The sequence below is a fragment of the Paroedura picta genome, chromosome 6, assembly GCF_049243985.1.
Source record: "Paroedura picta isolate Pp20150507F chromosome 6, Ppicta_v3.0, whole genome shotgun sequence".
Classification (NCBI taxonomy): domain Eukaryota; kingdom Metazoa; phylum Chordata; class Lepidosauria; order Squamata; family Gekkonidae; genus Paroedura; species Paroedura picta.
In genome coordinates this window covers 69,966,002-69,983,412 of record NC_135374.1, presented here as the reverse complement: position 1 = coordinate 69,983,412, position 17,411 = coordinate 69,966,002, and the positions used below count along the sequence as shown (strand labels likewise).

Here is a 17,411-nt window from a genome sequence, read left to right as displayed (position 1 = left end):
ATTGATTTTAATATTACCATTTTTTCTTAAATGATAAGGGATGAGGTATACAGACCAATTGTCTGTACTTTCTGTATATTTTTGTTAAGCCAGTTAGAAGAATAAGGATCTCCCAGGAGGTTGATTAGTAGCCTATTTGGTTGGGCATGGAAGTGAATCTTTAACCAAAAAGAATTCCAAGTAAGCTCTGGATTCTAGTTTCTGTTGACTGAGCTCTGCAATTAAGGTATGATTCACAACCAAGTTAGGAACATCTAAAAAAAAGAAAACTGTATATTTTCTGGGTCACTATTAAACACTTCCATCTATGTCAGAATTCAAAACAGAACTGCGGAATTATTTTTGCATTGTATACCTTGAGGACAGTTGGCATGTTTTTATTACCTTTTTGATGATATAACTTGGCTAAAAGCCAGCTTGGTGTAGTGGTTAGGAGTGTGGACTTCTAATATGGAGAGCTCGGTTTGATTCCATACTCCCCCACATGCAACCAGATGGGTGACCTTGGGCTCACCACAGCACTGATAAAGCTGTTCTGACTGAGCAGTAATATCAGGGCTCTCTCAGTCTCACCTACCTCACAGGGTATCTGTTGTGGGGAGAGGAAAGGAAAGGCGAATGGAAGCCTCTTTGAGACTCCTTCAAGTAGAGAAAAGTGGCATATAAGAACCAACTCTTCTTCTTCTAAAAGAGCCAGGAGGACTTTAGAGACTTTTATAGCATCTTTGTGTGTGGTTTGTCCATTTACTGTTATAACTGAAATTTATCTCTGATGTAAATTGATTTACCTGTTATATTCAGTTTACATTTGCCAGCCAATTAAACTTACAATGGGTTTTAGCAAAGACCATGACTTTAGGTTTATCATAATTTATTTTTAGCTGATTTTTAATACTGTAATTGATAAATGTTTGATGATTGCGAGTTAAACCCACTAAGGTTTAGATTATTGTGTCATCTATAGATAATAGGTGTTGGTCCTCTACCTATTAAGAGAGGACAGCCGTTTACTTCTTCAAAATGGGCTGGTAGATGATTAAGAATACACCCTTCCTATAATCCTTTATTGGAATTTTAATAGTTATTAGATTTCCTTCCACAGAATATTTGATTTGGCAAAATTGTTGTGGTGAAGCTATTTTATTAGATATAATAATAATAGTCACTGATAAATTCTTTAATTTGCAAGTTTGATCCAAAGCTTTTCCCTGGGAATTAAATCAAAGGCCATTCTTAAATCAATAAAGGTCACAAAAGGTTTGCCCCTCTTCAGTTTGGTGTATTTTTTCACTTTAAAAGGATAAAACAATACAATGAGTTTCCCTTCTTAAAACCTGTTTGCTCCAGCCCTAGGATGCCATTGCAAATCCAATTAGTCAGTTTAGAGTCCAGATTAGCATAAAATTTGCCTATGATAGAACAGCTTCTTGTATAACTACTTCTTGGTTGTTCTGGTGAATATATTATTACTGGAACATCTTTTAAAGTAATTATACTGGAGTCTTTAGATTCATTTGACTTCTTCAACATTAGTTGGCACAAGACACAGCCTGTGCATAGAAATTTTGTTCACCTTGTATTTTCATTATTATTTAATTTCTTAGTTTGTGTTTTGCTTGGGCTATGCTGTAGATAGATTTGCCTGTTTCAAACAACTGGAAAGTTAAATATTGTCCAGGGACAGCATGGTGTAGTGGTTAAGCAAAGTGGACTTTAATCTGGAGAACAGGATTTGATTCCCGACATGCAGCCAGCTGGTAACTTTGGGCTTGTCACAAAATACTTTCCCTTTTGAAATAAATGAAATATACACAGTTTTGTAGTAAAACAATTTTTGTATTAAGAAGGAATTTCCCCCAATATTTTACAGGCTTTTTTTCTTTAAAAAAATTGAACATTTTCTTCATGGCTATAGAATTTCCAGACCCTTTACAACTCCAGTACGACAGCTTAACATTCTGAACTTAACTAGTCAGAAAGGGGGTACATCAGCTACAGTTTCCAGTCAACCTGGGGTTAGAAGAACATCTGTGGAAATGGCTTCTCCCCATTAAAGAATGCTACTGTTCCAATCTCCAGGGGGGTCTTCTAGTGCTCACAGAATTTAAACTGATTTCCAGAGATCAGTTCCCTGGGAGAAGATGGCAGCTTCAGAGGGTATACCATATAGCCTTGCTGAAATCACTCCCCAAATTCCTCCCTCTACAAGTAGTGCCCCCCTAATTCTCCCAAGAATTTCCCAGGCCAGATTTGGCAGTAAAAAGTTAGCCTACAATGCTTTTTACCTTGAAAGTTGAAACATGCTTTGCTTCTTAATGCCAAAGGTTTAAGCTCTTGGGAATGGAAATTGCTAACTGAACCCCAGATAAGGATAGTATCAGCACTGCTATCATATGAGAGCTCAGGGCTACCATTACAAGCCTGCCTATGTGTCCTGCTTCCCCATCCTTAATCTGTGTGCTGTGCTTCCCATATACTGGATATAATATGCAAAGGTAAGGGGGGAAGGAGTAGTGGGGGAAGGGGGAATTTGTGCACTGGGCAATGGAGGCAGCAGACTGGGTAGTCACCAAAGAAACTCTTTGAACTGTTCAGAAAGTAATGAGTTTTTCTCCTTTCCAGTAGAGTGCTTGTCAGTTATCCTATGTAGAGAAGGTGTTAACAAAGGAAGAGTAGCTTCACCACCTTCCCATTTCAGTTATGCCCAGGCAAGAATGAAGGTGCCTTCTGGACCACAGTTCAATACAGCTGTCCCGCAATCTAATCAACCAGATGTCACGGGGGGGGGGGCCAACACACTTTTCATTCATGCATAGGCTCATGATGTAGTTGAATGCATATGTGAAGGAAAAAGGAAGGGAAAGTAAGTGTGTCCCCCTGCCTGGTGACTTTTGGTAAATCTGTTCCAAGTCCAGCTGGGCTTGTTCAACAGAAGATGTGCAGAAACTTTTGTTTTTTGTGGCCTATTTTTCTCCTTTTTATTCCTCCTTCACTACACTCTTAATTTTATCTTTCTCTGTACCATTCTTATCCTTTAATCTTGTTGTTTCTTCTAAGACTACTTCATTACTCAGAATTAAAACCAAGTCAACGGATGTATGCATGCATAGGATTTCAGTTTTACTATTATAGTTGTCTTTCTCCTTCTTTTCTTCTTGCTTTCAGAATTCTCATGCCAATGTGGTCTTGTGTTCCTTCCCCATTGAAAAAGCACAAAGTCCACACACAGCAGTGATTTTTTTGTTTGTTAGCTAATTCTGAAGGAGATTGCACATGATTCAGAGTAAATCAAGCTAATTTCTGCTATACTCTAATGGTTCATCTTTCCTATCACCGTAGAAAAAGATATTTATGGCTATAGACTGTTTTTTGTTTGCGTAGATCCCACATTCCTCCTTTCAAGATACCAGTAGGAAGTAATATGACAGAGGAATTCCCCCCTACCCCCAACCTGGATTCTGGATGATTCTGGAAACCCTATTTCTCAAGTACATGGTGGTGCTAGCTCTTGATAGTTCAAGGACAGTTTATTTAAATAAGGGGTGGAAGATTATAGGTATGAGCTTTCACATTCATCTGGTAAACTTCCCAGAAATGTTTGGTGAGCCATGATCTGAAATGATATGCTGAATTAGATGGGACTTTGATCTGATCCATCAAGATACTCCTGATTTGTTAGCCTGTTATTATATTTGTGAGAGTGATACTGCGGTGTCATACAATACCTGGGGGTGTGGAGGGTTGCCAGCTCTTGGCTATCAAAATAGACTGTCAGCATAAACAGTAATTGTGCATCTTGGTTAAGCAGGGCATTTACTACTGGTCTGCACTTTCTATTCCACCTAGGCTCCAGATGTTGGACATCTGGTACCCCTAGGGACAGAAAATAACATCAGGGCTTGCAATTCTTGAGAGTGCACGTAGCAAATTACAAGTTCTGGTGCATTTCCTCTCTCTCTCTGTTTAAGGAAGGACTAGGCCAACAACTCAAGAGCCTCTTGTGGCGCAGAGTGGTAAGGCAGCCGTCTGAAAGCTTTGCCCATGAGGCTGGGAGTTCGATCCCAGCAGCCGGCTCAAGGTTGACTCAGCCTTCCATCCTTCCGAGGTCGGTAAAATGAGTACCCAGCTTGCTGGGGGGTAAACGGTCATGACTGGGGAAGGCACTGGCAAACCACCCCATATTGAGTCTGCCATGAAAACGCTGGAGGGCGTCACCCCAAGGGTCAGACATGACTCGGTGCTTGCACAGGGGATACCTTTACCTTTAGGCCAACAACTCACAATTCAGAATACTGGCTGTTTCGGTCTAATGCTGCTTCTGATTAGGTCCATAAAAACCTCACATTGTCTAAACAATCCTTGTAAATGGAGGCATATAAGTTTGCATAAAATCCCTTAATCATGATGTAAAAACATGATTTTGCTCCTGTTAGTGGGCTTACAGTTTGCACTAGGCAGCAGTACTGGACCTAGGCGTTGTTAAGGTGCAACCATTTTCGCCTTCAGGGAATGGAACTTTGTGTAGTAAATGAAACAATCTTCCTGCACTCTTTTCTCTCACATAGATGTGCATAAACAGGAGCAACTTGACAAAACTAACATGAATACTTGTAGAAAGTATGCTACACAGATGTGTTATGTCAACTTGTAAAGTGCATTGTGAACTCCATAGTCTTTATGGGGAAAACTTTTTCTGCATAGTTAGTTCAGCTAGAAAAGTGAAGCAAGCCTAAATCCTACTGAAATATTAAATTAAACTGGATTACACAGATAAACACTAAACTGCTTTCATTTCAATGGTGTGCCATATATATTTGCTGTATGATTTTCTATATATTGTGCAGCTAGTGTCAGGAATCCATACTCCCTTGAAATAAATGGCAGAAGTTTTTTATGGATGAAGATAGCTGCAGCTTGTATGTTAATTCATACTCCCCTTTTCGTACAAGATGGTAGTTTCCCAGCAATGGAAACTAAGGCCAATGGTGCAATCCTAAACAGTATCATACCTTTTTAAGTCTATTGAAGTCAGTGAGCTTGCACTACTAGTTTTCTAGTCAAGTTTAGCTTTATCAATTAACCATAGTTCTTCAGTCAGTTTCCAGCAAATACACGAAGACATTCCAGTTAGAGGGATGAATCAGAATGTCTCTGGAATGCAGGCCAGCCCATATTTGTTAAAATTTCTGAACTCAGGTTGGCCTGCATTTAAGCCATGATTATCCCAAAAGGCCTTCCATCTCTCACAGTCATAAGTTTAGCACCTTCACTGCTGTGGCGTTCTTGATTAAAAATTTAAAAAATGCAACAAAAAGTTGCATAGAACGCAAACATAGTATTGTAATATATATTTTGTAATTTCAACATTACAATTTGCTAGGTACCCCCAGATGTCCCTCCAAAAGTGGGATAATTGGGTCAACTTACTTTATGGAGCAGGTTTATGGATAGATAATATCTTTGAAATCACTGTGATTTCTTTGGAAAATTACCAAAATGTGTTTCTGGTATTGCCATCCATCAAGAATGTGCAATTCCTTAAGTGGAATCAAAGGCTTGGCTAGACGCTTTTTAACTCAAAATCTAGATTTAAAACAGATCTAAATTCCTACTCAGACTAAAAGATTATTCTTTCCTAAGTAAATCGAAGACGTTGGTCAACCAAAAACTGAACCAACTAGGTTTTTCTCCAATTTCATTATCTTCAATGAGAATGGAAGAACAGCATTTCATAAGATCAAGAAAGAACTGTTGACATTGGATTTTAGAAGTATGAACATATAATGGACTTGAACAATCTGCTATACTACCAACATATTTAAAATCTATGACCATACACTTATATTGAGATATTTTATTGGCCACCAGATTAAACACTATTATGATCCCAGAAATGAAAGGTTGCTGTCTGGGAATCCCTTTTCCAGAATGCAGTTGTTTTTGTAACACAGGAAAAATAGGCACTCTGGCTCATCTATTTTTCAAATGATCAAACTATAACACGGAGAGAGAATGATGGATTAAACCGCTGTTGGAGAAGAATGAGCTTATAAAGGTAAATCAAAATCTATCTTTTCTATTACAGGTTGCGGACCTATATATTACTAGGTCACTGGCCACCTATCTCTTGGCAACTCAACGTAAGATTAAAATTAATAAACTTTTATTAATTAACTTTTATTAATAAACTATCATGTGATATGATAGAATGGCTTACAAGGCTTAAAGCCAAAGAACACTGGAAAGGAAAGGAACCTATAATCAATAAAATTATGGCTTGATATCTTCCAGCATGGTGTTTCTAGGTCATTGTTTTCTCCCCAATATGGGCTAGTCCCCCTCCAGGCACAAAGCTATCATTTCTCATATTTCTTACAGCATTTTTGCTTCAGGTCACTCTTGTAGAAAACAGGCAAAATGATGGTGTCTTTTTGAGAATGTAGCCCACCCACAGTGGTCTATCTAGGCTTTTTATTTCTAAAAAAAGTTATAAAAGAGCTCTTTGTCAACTGCTTGATGAACAGAAAGACAAATGCCAATGCTAAGAGAATCACTTGAATGAATGAAAAGCATACAGACCATACAAAACAGTTATTAGGAAACAAAGTGATCAAACAAGCCTGAGCATAATTGAAAGCAAGTATTTACTTATCGGTTAAGTGGATTCTGAACAGGCACATCAATCCATAGCCATTTTGAGACACACTAGCTTATTCATTGCCATAGTAACCATGCTGTTGACCCAGATGGCTAAACTCATCAACAACATTTCAGAGTCTAGGATAAAGATATTGTTAAAAGAAACAGATTCTTTCTGAAGAAATTATCATTATATAGTGGCATTTCCAGTGGACCAGGGTTTAACATTAACCTTGTTTTGTAGCTCTAAATGTTTATATTCCGAAAAATTCTCATTTGATTGTTTTATTTAACTCTGGAAAACATTTAAGATCCAATATGGAAAGAAGAATTGCTTTTGCAGAGTAAAAGGAACTGAATGGAACACTGGACTTTGTGAAGATCCTGCTTTTCATGGGCAAAGAGGGGATACTAATTGGTTCCTCTTTTCACAATCCCTGGAGACAGGAAAATGATTGCACTGTCCATCTCTGGAGGGGAGATGGAGAACTCTACCCATAGTTTGGAGACTTCCACAGCTGATAACAGTTCATAATGTATGCCAAACAAACAAACAAACAGACAACAAGGTGGCTCTCTCTTCCCGAAGTGGACAAGTTGCTGAGCTCGGTCAGGGCGACCACCTGCCCCCTTGATCCCTGCCCTTCCTGGCTCCTCAAGGGAGGCGGCCAGGGGATAGGAGGCCAGCTCAGAGACATCATCAACTCCTCCCTAAGTTTGGGGGAGTTTCCTGAGTGGCTAAAGGGGGCAGTGGTTCGCCCTCTCCTTAAAAAATCAACGCTGGACTCGCAGGACCCTGCCAACTACCGCCCAGTATCGCATCTGGCGTTCCTGGGCAAGGTGGTGGAGAGGGCTGCGGCCGACCAGCTCTCGGCATTCTTGGAGGAAACTTCGGCACACGATCCATATCAGTCGGGCTTCCGACCTGGCCACGGGGTGGAGACGGTGTTGGTCGCCCTTTTGGATGATCTCCGTCGCCAGCTGGACAGAGGTGGGTCGGCCGTGTTGGTCCTTTTGGACCTATCGGCGGCCTTTGACATCGTGGATCACGACCTTCTGATCCATCGCCTCGCCAGCATGGGGATACGGAGCACAGCCTTGCGCTGGATACACTCCTTTATCCAGAACCGGACCCAGAGGGTTGCAGTGGGGGAAGAGTTCTCGCGTCCCCACAGACTCCCCTGTGGGGTACCGCAGGGCGCAGTCCTCTCCCCCACGTTATTTAACATCTTTATGCGCCCTTTGGCCCAACTGGTATGGAGTTTTGGACTGGGTTGCCACCAGTACGCTGATGACACCCAGCTCTATCTCCTCATGGTCGGCCGCCCAGACTCCCCCCCGGAACCATTCGCCAGATGTTTGGAAGCAGTGACTGAATGGTTCAAGCAGAGTCGCCTGAAACTCAACCCCTCCAAGACGGAGGTCCTGTGGCTGGGAGGCAGAAGGCAGGACCAGGAAGCGCGCTTACCCACCCTGGCAGGAACGCAACTTACTATCATGCCCCAGGCCAGGAATTTGGGCGTGACCATCGATACCTCCCTGACTATGGAGGCTCAGGTCAAGAGAGTAGCGGGCCAGGCGTTTTTCTATCTTTGCCAGGGCCGACTACTAGCGCCCTATCTGTCCCCTGACCACTTGGCTACAGTGATCCATGCGACAGTCACTTCCAGAATAGATTTCTGTAACTCGCTCTACGCCAGCCTACCCTTGTCTCAGATCCGGAAACTCCAGCTAGTGCAAAACGCAGCTGCTCGGGTCCTCACTGGTACACCTTGGAAGGCACATATCCAGCCTGTGCTGAGGCAGCTGCATTGGTTGCCAATTGCTGCCCAGATCAGGTTCAAGGTTCTGGTTTTGACCTTTAAGGCTATACGGAGGTTGGGACCCACATACCTGAGGGACCGCCTACCGCCCTATATCCCCCGCAGGGCTTTACGCTCAGCGGGGGAGAATCTCCTGATCGTTCCTGGCCCTAGAGAAGCGCGCCTGGCCTCGACCAGGGCCAGGGCCTTTTCGGTCCTGGCCCCTACCTGGTGGAACAAGCTCCCGGGTGAGCTGCGGGCCCTGCGGGATCTACCAGCTTTCCGCAGGGCCTGCAAGACGGAGCTCTTCCGCCAGGTTTTTGGTTGAGGCCAGGGTCAGTGAATGAGTGCCAACATCCCCCCCCCGGACCTAGTAAGTTAGATCTCTTCCCCACCCTCCCTGCCGCTCTAATAGCAGGGGTGAGAGCTTCCGCCATGTTGGGATTGTTTTTAAAGTTTTTAATGGGTATTTTAATGGGGATAGGACTGTTGTGACCCGCCACGAGCCTACGGGGATTAGCGGGAAATAAATCTAATTAATAATAACAACAACAACAACAACAACAACAATAACAACAACAACAATAATAATAATAATAATAAAGGTGTATAGAATCTTATGAAACTAACCATGTAGGCAAACTTAGTTAGAACTGAAAAAACAATGAATGTGGAAACTGGCAGTCAGTCATCCTTTAGGGCAGTGGTCCTCAACCCGCGGCCCGTGGCCTGGTGCAGGGCCGTGAAGGCCTTGGCGCCGGGCCGCGGCTCTTTCTTCCCTCCCCCCCAAAGCGAGAAGCTCGTCAGGCCGCGAGCAAATCGGCCGCCAAAGCGGCCGATTAGCTCGCGGCCCGGCAAGCTTCTTGTTTCGGGAGGGGGGGAAAGAGAAGCTTGCCGAGCCGCAAGCTAATCGGCTGCTTTGGCGGCCAATTTGCTGGCGGCCGGGAGGGGGAGCCGTGGCCGCCGACATGGCGGCAGCGCAAACGCTCATGCGCGGACTGCCGCTCACGCACGTTTGCGCCCCTGCTGGGCGCAAACACGCGTGCGCGGCAGTCCATGCATGCGCGTTTGCACTGGGGCTGCCACGCGTGCGCGGGCCCCCCTCTCCCCCCACTTCAGAGCAGCGGTCCGTGGCAGCCGAAAGGTTGCGGACCGCTGCTTTAGGGAGTATAATAGGCTGAACAGAGACCCTCCAGCTAGGGTGGGTCCACAGTGTCTCCCTCACCCTCAAAAAGAAGGAACCTTCATGGTAAGTCCAATGTTCTCTATTGAGGGGAGGAAAACACACTGATTTGCTTGGGATGTAACAAAGGTTAGCTGATTCAGGAAGGGAAAAGTGATTGCCAAGCATAGATATAACAGTAAGGCTAGACCACTTACAGTACTACTCTCTCCCCAAATGCTGGACTAGCTGCAGTGAGAGTCCAACCTGTTGTATCTGATAAACGTTGACACCAAGGCAGCCTTAAAGATATCTGCAACAGGTGCATTTGTGTAAAATGCTGCTGACACAGAAGCACTTCATGTTCAATGAGCTGATATCCCCTCTGGGACTTGAAAGCACTGAGATCCATATGCCAAGGAAATGCAATTCTTTAGCCACCTATTTAGTGTAGCATTAAAAATCAATTCCCCTTTAATTACTGGGTCAAAAGCCACAGAAAGTGAATCTGACTTCCTAAAAGGCTTGGTCCTTCTCCTATAAATGTGAAGTGCTCTGTTAAGGTCAAGCAACTGCTGACTCTTCTCCGTAGGATTAGATGGCCTTGGACAGAAGGATGGCAAATATATCTTCAATGAGCTGTGAAAAGGTGCGTTGACCTTAGGAATGAAGGTGGGGTCTGTGTGCAGAACCATCATGTGGATGGATGGAAATTGTATAACCCTTTCTCATAGAAAAAGGACCTAGTTCTGAGGCCCATCTTGCTGATGTAACAGCTACCAGGAAAAGTACCTTCAGAGGGAGGAACTTCAAGGAGACCTCCCTCAGAGGCTCAAAGGGAGGATTGGTTAGAGCCTGAAGAATGACATGAAGTCTCCAAGAGGGAAACCTGTACACTGTAGGGGGCTAAGACAAGTAACTCCCTTCTGAAATTTCTTCACCACTTGGTGCCTGGAGAATGGTGCACTGATAAGTGATGAAAGTACAGTGCTCAGAACAGCTATCTGGCAATGGAGAAACCTTAGGTAATCAGTAGTTGCTCCATCCATACACTTTTTTGTGCACTACGTGTGCATGCACATGAAGGCTTACACCTTGAATAAAATTTTGTTGGTCTTAAAAGTACCACTGGACTCTACCTTTGTTCTGCTACTTCAGATCAACATAGATGAATCTGACTGGAGACAAAATGTTCTAGCCAGTTCTGGAAGCTTGGTGGGACAACAAAGGGCTCTCCTCCATCCTGGCTTTTCCCCTGATAGTGGGCTATTGTTTCCCTTCAACTCACTACTCTGATGGCTGCAGAAGACTGTCAAATTGGCTGATGTGTTCATATAGGCTATCCTGCCTGATCGGTAGAGGGCACAGTTTTGGCGCCAGAATTGAAGCCTGCTTCTTCATGATCCAAGCCAAGCAATTTGTGACCTATGGCTCAATCCAGGAGCTCTGCCATGGCAGGATGGCTGGACAAGTGAGTTTGCAGGGATTTCCAGTTTGGTGCAGTGGTTAGGAGTGCAGACTTCTCATTTGGCATGCCGGGTTTGATTCTGCACTCCCCCACATGCAGCCAACTAGGTGACCTTGGGCTCGCCACGGCACTGATAAAACTGTTCTGACCGAGCAATGATATCAGGGCTCTCTCAGCCTCACCCACCTCACAGTGTGTCTGTTGTGAGGAGAGGAAAGGGAAGGCTACTGTAAGCCGCTTTGAGACTCCTTCAGGTAGAGAAAAGTGGCATATAAGAACCAACTCTTCTTCTTCTTCTTTCTTCTTCTTCTTCTTCTTCTTCTTCTTCTTCTTCTTCTTCTTCTTCATGTGGATCACCTCACCCAAGTCTCCCTTGGAGGAGGTGCCATGGGCAGAGACCTCAGCTGCAGACACTGCCATGTCTGAAGCAGTGGGCAAAAGACAAACAGCCTTGGGGAAGATGAGGCCAGAAGAACAAACAAAGGGAAATGCACACAAAAAGGCACACACATGGGAAGAAATAATCAAAGCCCACTCAAAAGAGTTCCTTAAAGGAAAATCTCAGGAACTCTCTAAATCCTCTGCTCTCTCAAGTGGAGGGAGGAAAAAGACTGAGGATGGGCCCCCCTCCTAGAGAATGAAAGTGCAATCAATTTTCTGTCTCCAGGGATTTAGAGGAACCCAAGTGTATCAGAGTGTCCTCCTCCCCTTGAGAGACAAAGCAAGTACTTTACTCCTTTGGAAAGCTAAAAAAGAAGTATGTGATTTAATTTAAGTTTTCTCCACACATTTTCTTGGCTGGAACTCAGATTCATTTTTCTCAAATATGTCCTTATTTACAGTAGTATTGAGTCTCTTGTGGCGCAGAGTGGTAAGCTGTAGAAATGCTGTCTGAAGCTGTCTGTCCATGAGGTTAGGAGTTCAATCCCAGCAGCTGGCTCAAGGTTGACTCAGCCTTCCATCCTTCCGAGGTCGGTAAAATAAGTACCCAGCTTGGTGCTGGGGGATAAAACGGTAATGACTGGGGAAGGCACTGGCAAACCACCCCGTATTGAGTCTGCCATGAAAGCTCTGGAGGGCGTCACCCCAAGGGTCAGACATGACTCGTTGCAGGGTATACCTTTACCTTTACCTTACAGTAGTACCACTTGATTTACTTTACTGTCACTTGATTATAACCAAAGTAGTTTGTTTGATTTACTGGCTACTCAAAAAACATGCTAGAATTTTAAAAAAAGCACTATTGATAAAGTGATATATTGTACCTGAATCCAATAATTGGACACTCTTTACAGATGTTGCACTTGGCTTGGTGTTTGGCGGTTTCAGCAGCAGCCACCCTATGTAATACTGGCAGCCACACCATGGACTGTGGTTCAAGTCTCATCCAATCTAGAAACAAGGCTGCCTCAATTTCAGGCTTGTTATTGGCCTATGAGAGAAGGAGGAAACATCAAAAGATGAAAAAGACATACATACGTCTGGATAAATTATATTTTAAATACTATTGTCTTTATATCTCATTATGTTTCTTATTGTGTTTAACAAGAGGGGAGGAAGAATATTTACATTTTGCCAACAAATGCTTGTTTTTAAACCCACATTTGCCAAGGTATTTATTTATTTAAAGAAGAAAAATAACTGTTTTTTGTACCCTGCATTTTATTATCAAAGGAGTCTAAAAGTAGCTTACAATTGCCTACCCTTCCTCTCCTCACAACAGACACCCGGTGAGGTAGGTGAGGCTGAAAGAGCTCTGAGAGAACTCTGACTGGCCCAAGGTCACCCAGCAGGCTGCATGTGGAGGAGTCAGGAATTGAACTCTCAGAACTCTGTCAGCCTCACCTACCTCACAAAATGTGGGGAGGGGAAGGGTAGGCAAATGTAAGCCACTTTGAGACCTTTTGCAGAGATAACTCTTTTATGTTCCATCTGCCTTGAATTTTGGTAACAGTTTCTCTTTTCTTCAGGTAAGTAAACATGTCTCCATTTATTACCAAAACAAAGGGCAAAGAGAAAACATAAGAAGCAGGACTGTGCATAATTCAATCATGCTAACTATTACAGAATAGGCATCCTGGCTAAGCTTGACATTTTCCTGCTCCTTGGTCTCAATCCCCTACCCTTAAGAAATTGAGGATAAAAAGTAGAAGCCTATAGAGAATTACTTCATCTCACTTACTTATCCCCCCCTTCAAAAGAACCCAGTTTCCCTCATAACCAATAATCCAAGTTAGAACAGTGTCTTTGGAAGAGAAATGGAAGCCAGTCTGAGACAGTCTCTAATTGTGAGCATCTGCAAGACTGAACCCTTCCACATAACACAAATTAACCCCTGGGAAGGGGATTGAAGTTACTTTGCTTGACATTTCTGTCAAGAAAAGCACTCTAACTGATATTGACTCGAAGCTCTTCATATTATTTTGACTGCTTCAGACTTGCTGTTTCCTGAGTGCACGTATTTGTAGAATATGATTTCCTTCTACTTCTCTCTACGAGAGTCTCAGTATATTTTCAAAGCTTGAGGACCCTTAAAGTTGTTTGATGGTCACTGTATAGATGTGAGGGTTTTAAAAACCTATTAGCTCTTTATGATTACAGTAAGAGATGGTGGAAGGAATGTAGCTTCCTATCACTTGAGTTAATTTAGCACGGGATTCAGCCATGAAGCTTGAGCCACTCAGTCTGTTCATGTAATTTATCTTGCTGTGTTGTTACACAGAGGAGAGGAAAACAATATACACTGTCCCATGCTCTCTAGAGGAAAGGCAGGATAAAAATATAGCAGAGAGGGCAGATAGTAAACGATCAGAATAACTGCTGGATAGCTCAATTCAGTTATACCATCTACTAAGTAAAGGCTGTGTAAAACAAATGAAATAACTGAAACGGCAAAACTTACTAAGACTCTTCAGCAAAGAGAGGGAAGGAGAAGACTAAGGATGAGAAAGCTTGGTGTACCACTTTCTGATTTGGAGTGACCTTGGTAGATGTAAATGAATGTAATCGTTTATGACAACTTGTGTTCCAACACCACTTTATATTCCTTCTTTATGTTATTCTGAATGAATACATCAAGGGAGTGTTTGTTGTATATTATAATACAATGACATTCTGTGCTGACATATTACATTTAACACAATTAAAAGAAATTGGATTTGAACCAACATTGTCCTGCGCTTTAATTCAATCAATTATCCTATGCATCTTCATTAATGAGATGTCACGGCCTTACAAGACCTATCCAGGTTCCAGTAACAGCCAGATGTGCTTTTCAGAAGCTCCACTTTATGTAAAGGCTGTGACCCTTTTAGTGAAGATTTTGAAATGCTCGTTCCCATCTCCAACACTTAATGGAAAGATTGCTTTAACATTATCTATGTGGCATCGGTACTGTTGAATATATGGCCATCTGAATGTATAAAACTGCTTTATACAGTCAGATATAGCAGTACAGTATATGGTGGCCATTAGCATGTCTCCAAAGCCTTAAGACTGAGATCTCCTGAGAAAGGCTCAGTGATCAAGTCTCTGCATGAAGTCTTAGGTTCAATCTTCCAATTCCAGTTTGAGACCCTACAGAGCTGCTTGCCAGTCTGAGCAGACAATGCTGACGCTAAAAGACACATGGTCTGACTCAGTATAAGGCACTTCATACTTCATGTATCTTTCCTAACATTATTACCCAAAGGCTTTTCAACTGGTGATATCAAAATTAAAAATGGGACCTTCTGTATAAAAAGTGTGTACTCTGCAATCAAATTGGACATATCTAAAAAGCCATAATCTTATTTGAATGGGTTAAAGAAAGCACATTGTACCTAGGCTCCACATCTATATTAGCTCCACACTGTGCAGAGAATATGATCAACACATGTGACTATTTATTGCTTGGACTGCACACACATAAGAGACTTTTGTTTCCTCACAATCTTTAAGATTAATTTAGAACATCCACTTCACTGTACCATATTTGTGCAAAGACTGAACAGCATGAACACAGTATGGGATATCCTAGGCAACTGTTTCACAGTTGTGGAAGTACCTTTCCCCAGAGGTTCATCAAATTTAAACATGTTACAGAAATATTTTCTACTTGAGCTGGTATCCAACAGCTAGGCATGTGGCGTGATTCTAAATTTTATGCAGCTTACTGTCTTTTCTTTTTGTATTGTATCTTTTGTACTCAATCATGGGGAAGCAACCCCCTCCCCCCGCGGATCAAATTAGAAAGGGCATTATGATCTGGAAAAAATATGGTTTGGATCCAGAAATCTTTTTTCAATTAAAAAAAGGATAAAGGAGTCCCCTTTGGCCACTAAAAATGTTATACTGAGAATCATGTAATCTGCTTCTATAAAACCAACCTAGGATAGATACCATAATAGGGAAGGGAATTTGACATCACAGAATGAAAAAGTTGGCCTTATTCAATCCCATTTATATAAGAGGTTTTCAACTGCTTATGATAGTCAGCCACCTACTGTGGGCACCTAATTAGATGCACTTGATGAAGTTCAGGGTTTAAGAAAGGTTTCTCCATAATAAATCTGTTATTTTGTACACTGTCATAGGACTATTTTTTGTTTTGAACTAAATGTGTGAATGTATTAATATGTAAGTTAATTAATCCATACATTTACTTAAAACAGAGTTTTATATTCTACATACCATACTTCTTATATTTAGATATTTTATATTTCATTTCTCTTGATTTCTTTTCCTGCTTTCTTTTTGAATGCCTGTAACTTATTGAAAAAATGCCTTCAAGCTACTGGGAAGAAAAATAACTTCAAAGTTACAGCCAGTTTTTTTTTTAATAAATCTTAATTCCTTGGGACAAAGAATGTACTTGTAGAAAGGAGCATTTTGCTGCCCCTTGAATGGATAATTAGAAACATCATTCCTATAAGGATGTGTGTGTCGACACAAGACCTCCTTCCCCCGCTATTCTCAAGGACTTACATTTCAAATAAAGATAAGGGAGATTTTTCCTCTCCCCTTTATCTCTCCGTACTCTAAACATCACATTTCTTTGCTGCTGTGCCTGACAGACAAGGACTTTGTCAGGAAATCCAGCTTAAAGAAGCTGGAAATACAGATTCTTTTCTGATATACAGATGCTGCTTGCTCAACCCCAACCCTCACCCCAGGACTACAAATTATTTCCAGCATTGTTATCAACATCTCTTTCTGCCCATTCCTGTTATTAGCTAAAAGTCCTTGAGTCAGTGTATAAAGAAGGGGCTCAAAAACTTCACAATTGCCAGAAGAATTTTTATGACAGTACTCAAAGATAGAAAGTGGAGGAATGAACTACTATGGATGTCATAATACGTACTGTGTACATAATATTTTTAATACTGTAAACATATGATGAACAAATTTCAAGTATGTCCCAATTTTTAAAAAAAGGAAGGGGGAAAAAACAATGTCTAAAAATAGCCAAAGAACATACTAAAAATTCTAACATGTGCATTGCATTACATTAGCAAGCTCTAATTTTTCCTTATTGGTGTACAGCTAGAACCCAAATCCAGCCAGTGCTAAGGAAGCTGCACTGGTTGCAAATTGTGTTCTGGATCAAGTTCAAGGTACTTACCTTTAAGGCCTCGCATATCTGAGGGACCGCCCTCCCCCTGTCTTTTTATGCCCTCCCCCACCAGAGCCCACCAGGGCTCTTCACTGTATGAGTTTGAATCTGCTCATGGTTTCTGGCCCACAGGAGGCATGCTTGGTCTTGTCCAGGGCCTTTTTGGTCCTGGCCTCAACCTGGTAGAACGATCTCCTGGCAGGGCTGAGGGCCCTGATGGAGCTATCACAGTTCCACAGGGCCTGCAAGACAGAGCTCTTCCACCAGGCATATTTTTGAGGCCGGGCTATGGAAGATCTGGGTCCCTCCTCCATATGTCCTCTGGATGCCCTGAACACCTAGGGCTGGAGGTGCCCACCCGAGGTTAGTAGGCAGAGCATTGGGGATAAGCCCATTTGGACCAATGCTGGACTGGTGAGTTTGGAGGGACTAGAATGGGTTAAGTTGCTATGGGACTCTGTAATAGTACTGTTGTTTTACTGGGGTTTTATTGTAAACTGCCATGAGCCAGCTTGGCCCGGGAGTATTGGTTAATAAATGAAAGGAAATAATGAATAAACAAATAAATATAGAACACAACAGGCATTTCTTACAGTGACTTCTGTTTATCAAATAGCAAATCCAAGAGAAATCTCAGCATACAAATCTGTTGAGTCATGTGAACACAAGCCCTATCAAATACGGCTAACTCACCACCTACCATCATAGTGTCTTGTCTAGATTCTCTGGCTTGGCAAGGAACTTGTT

General features: G+C 42.3%; 1 protein-coding gene across 23 annotated transcripts in view; it reads right to left on the bottom strand.

Annotated features, from left to right (window-relative positions):
* Positions 1-17,411, bottom strand: part of DMD (dystrophin) — a 1,311,735-nt gene that overhangs the window by 49,516 nt on the left and 1,244,808 nt on the right. For all 23 annotated transcript variants that reach the window (XM_077342956.1, XM_077342959.1, XM_077342965.1 and 20 more), the window contains one exon: positions 12,337-12,503. In XM_077342956.1, the coding sequence (XP_077199071.1) occupies positions 12,337-12,503 (167 nt within the window). The remainder of the gene's footprint in view (positions 1-12,336; positions 12,504-17,411) is intronic.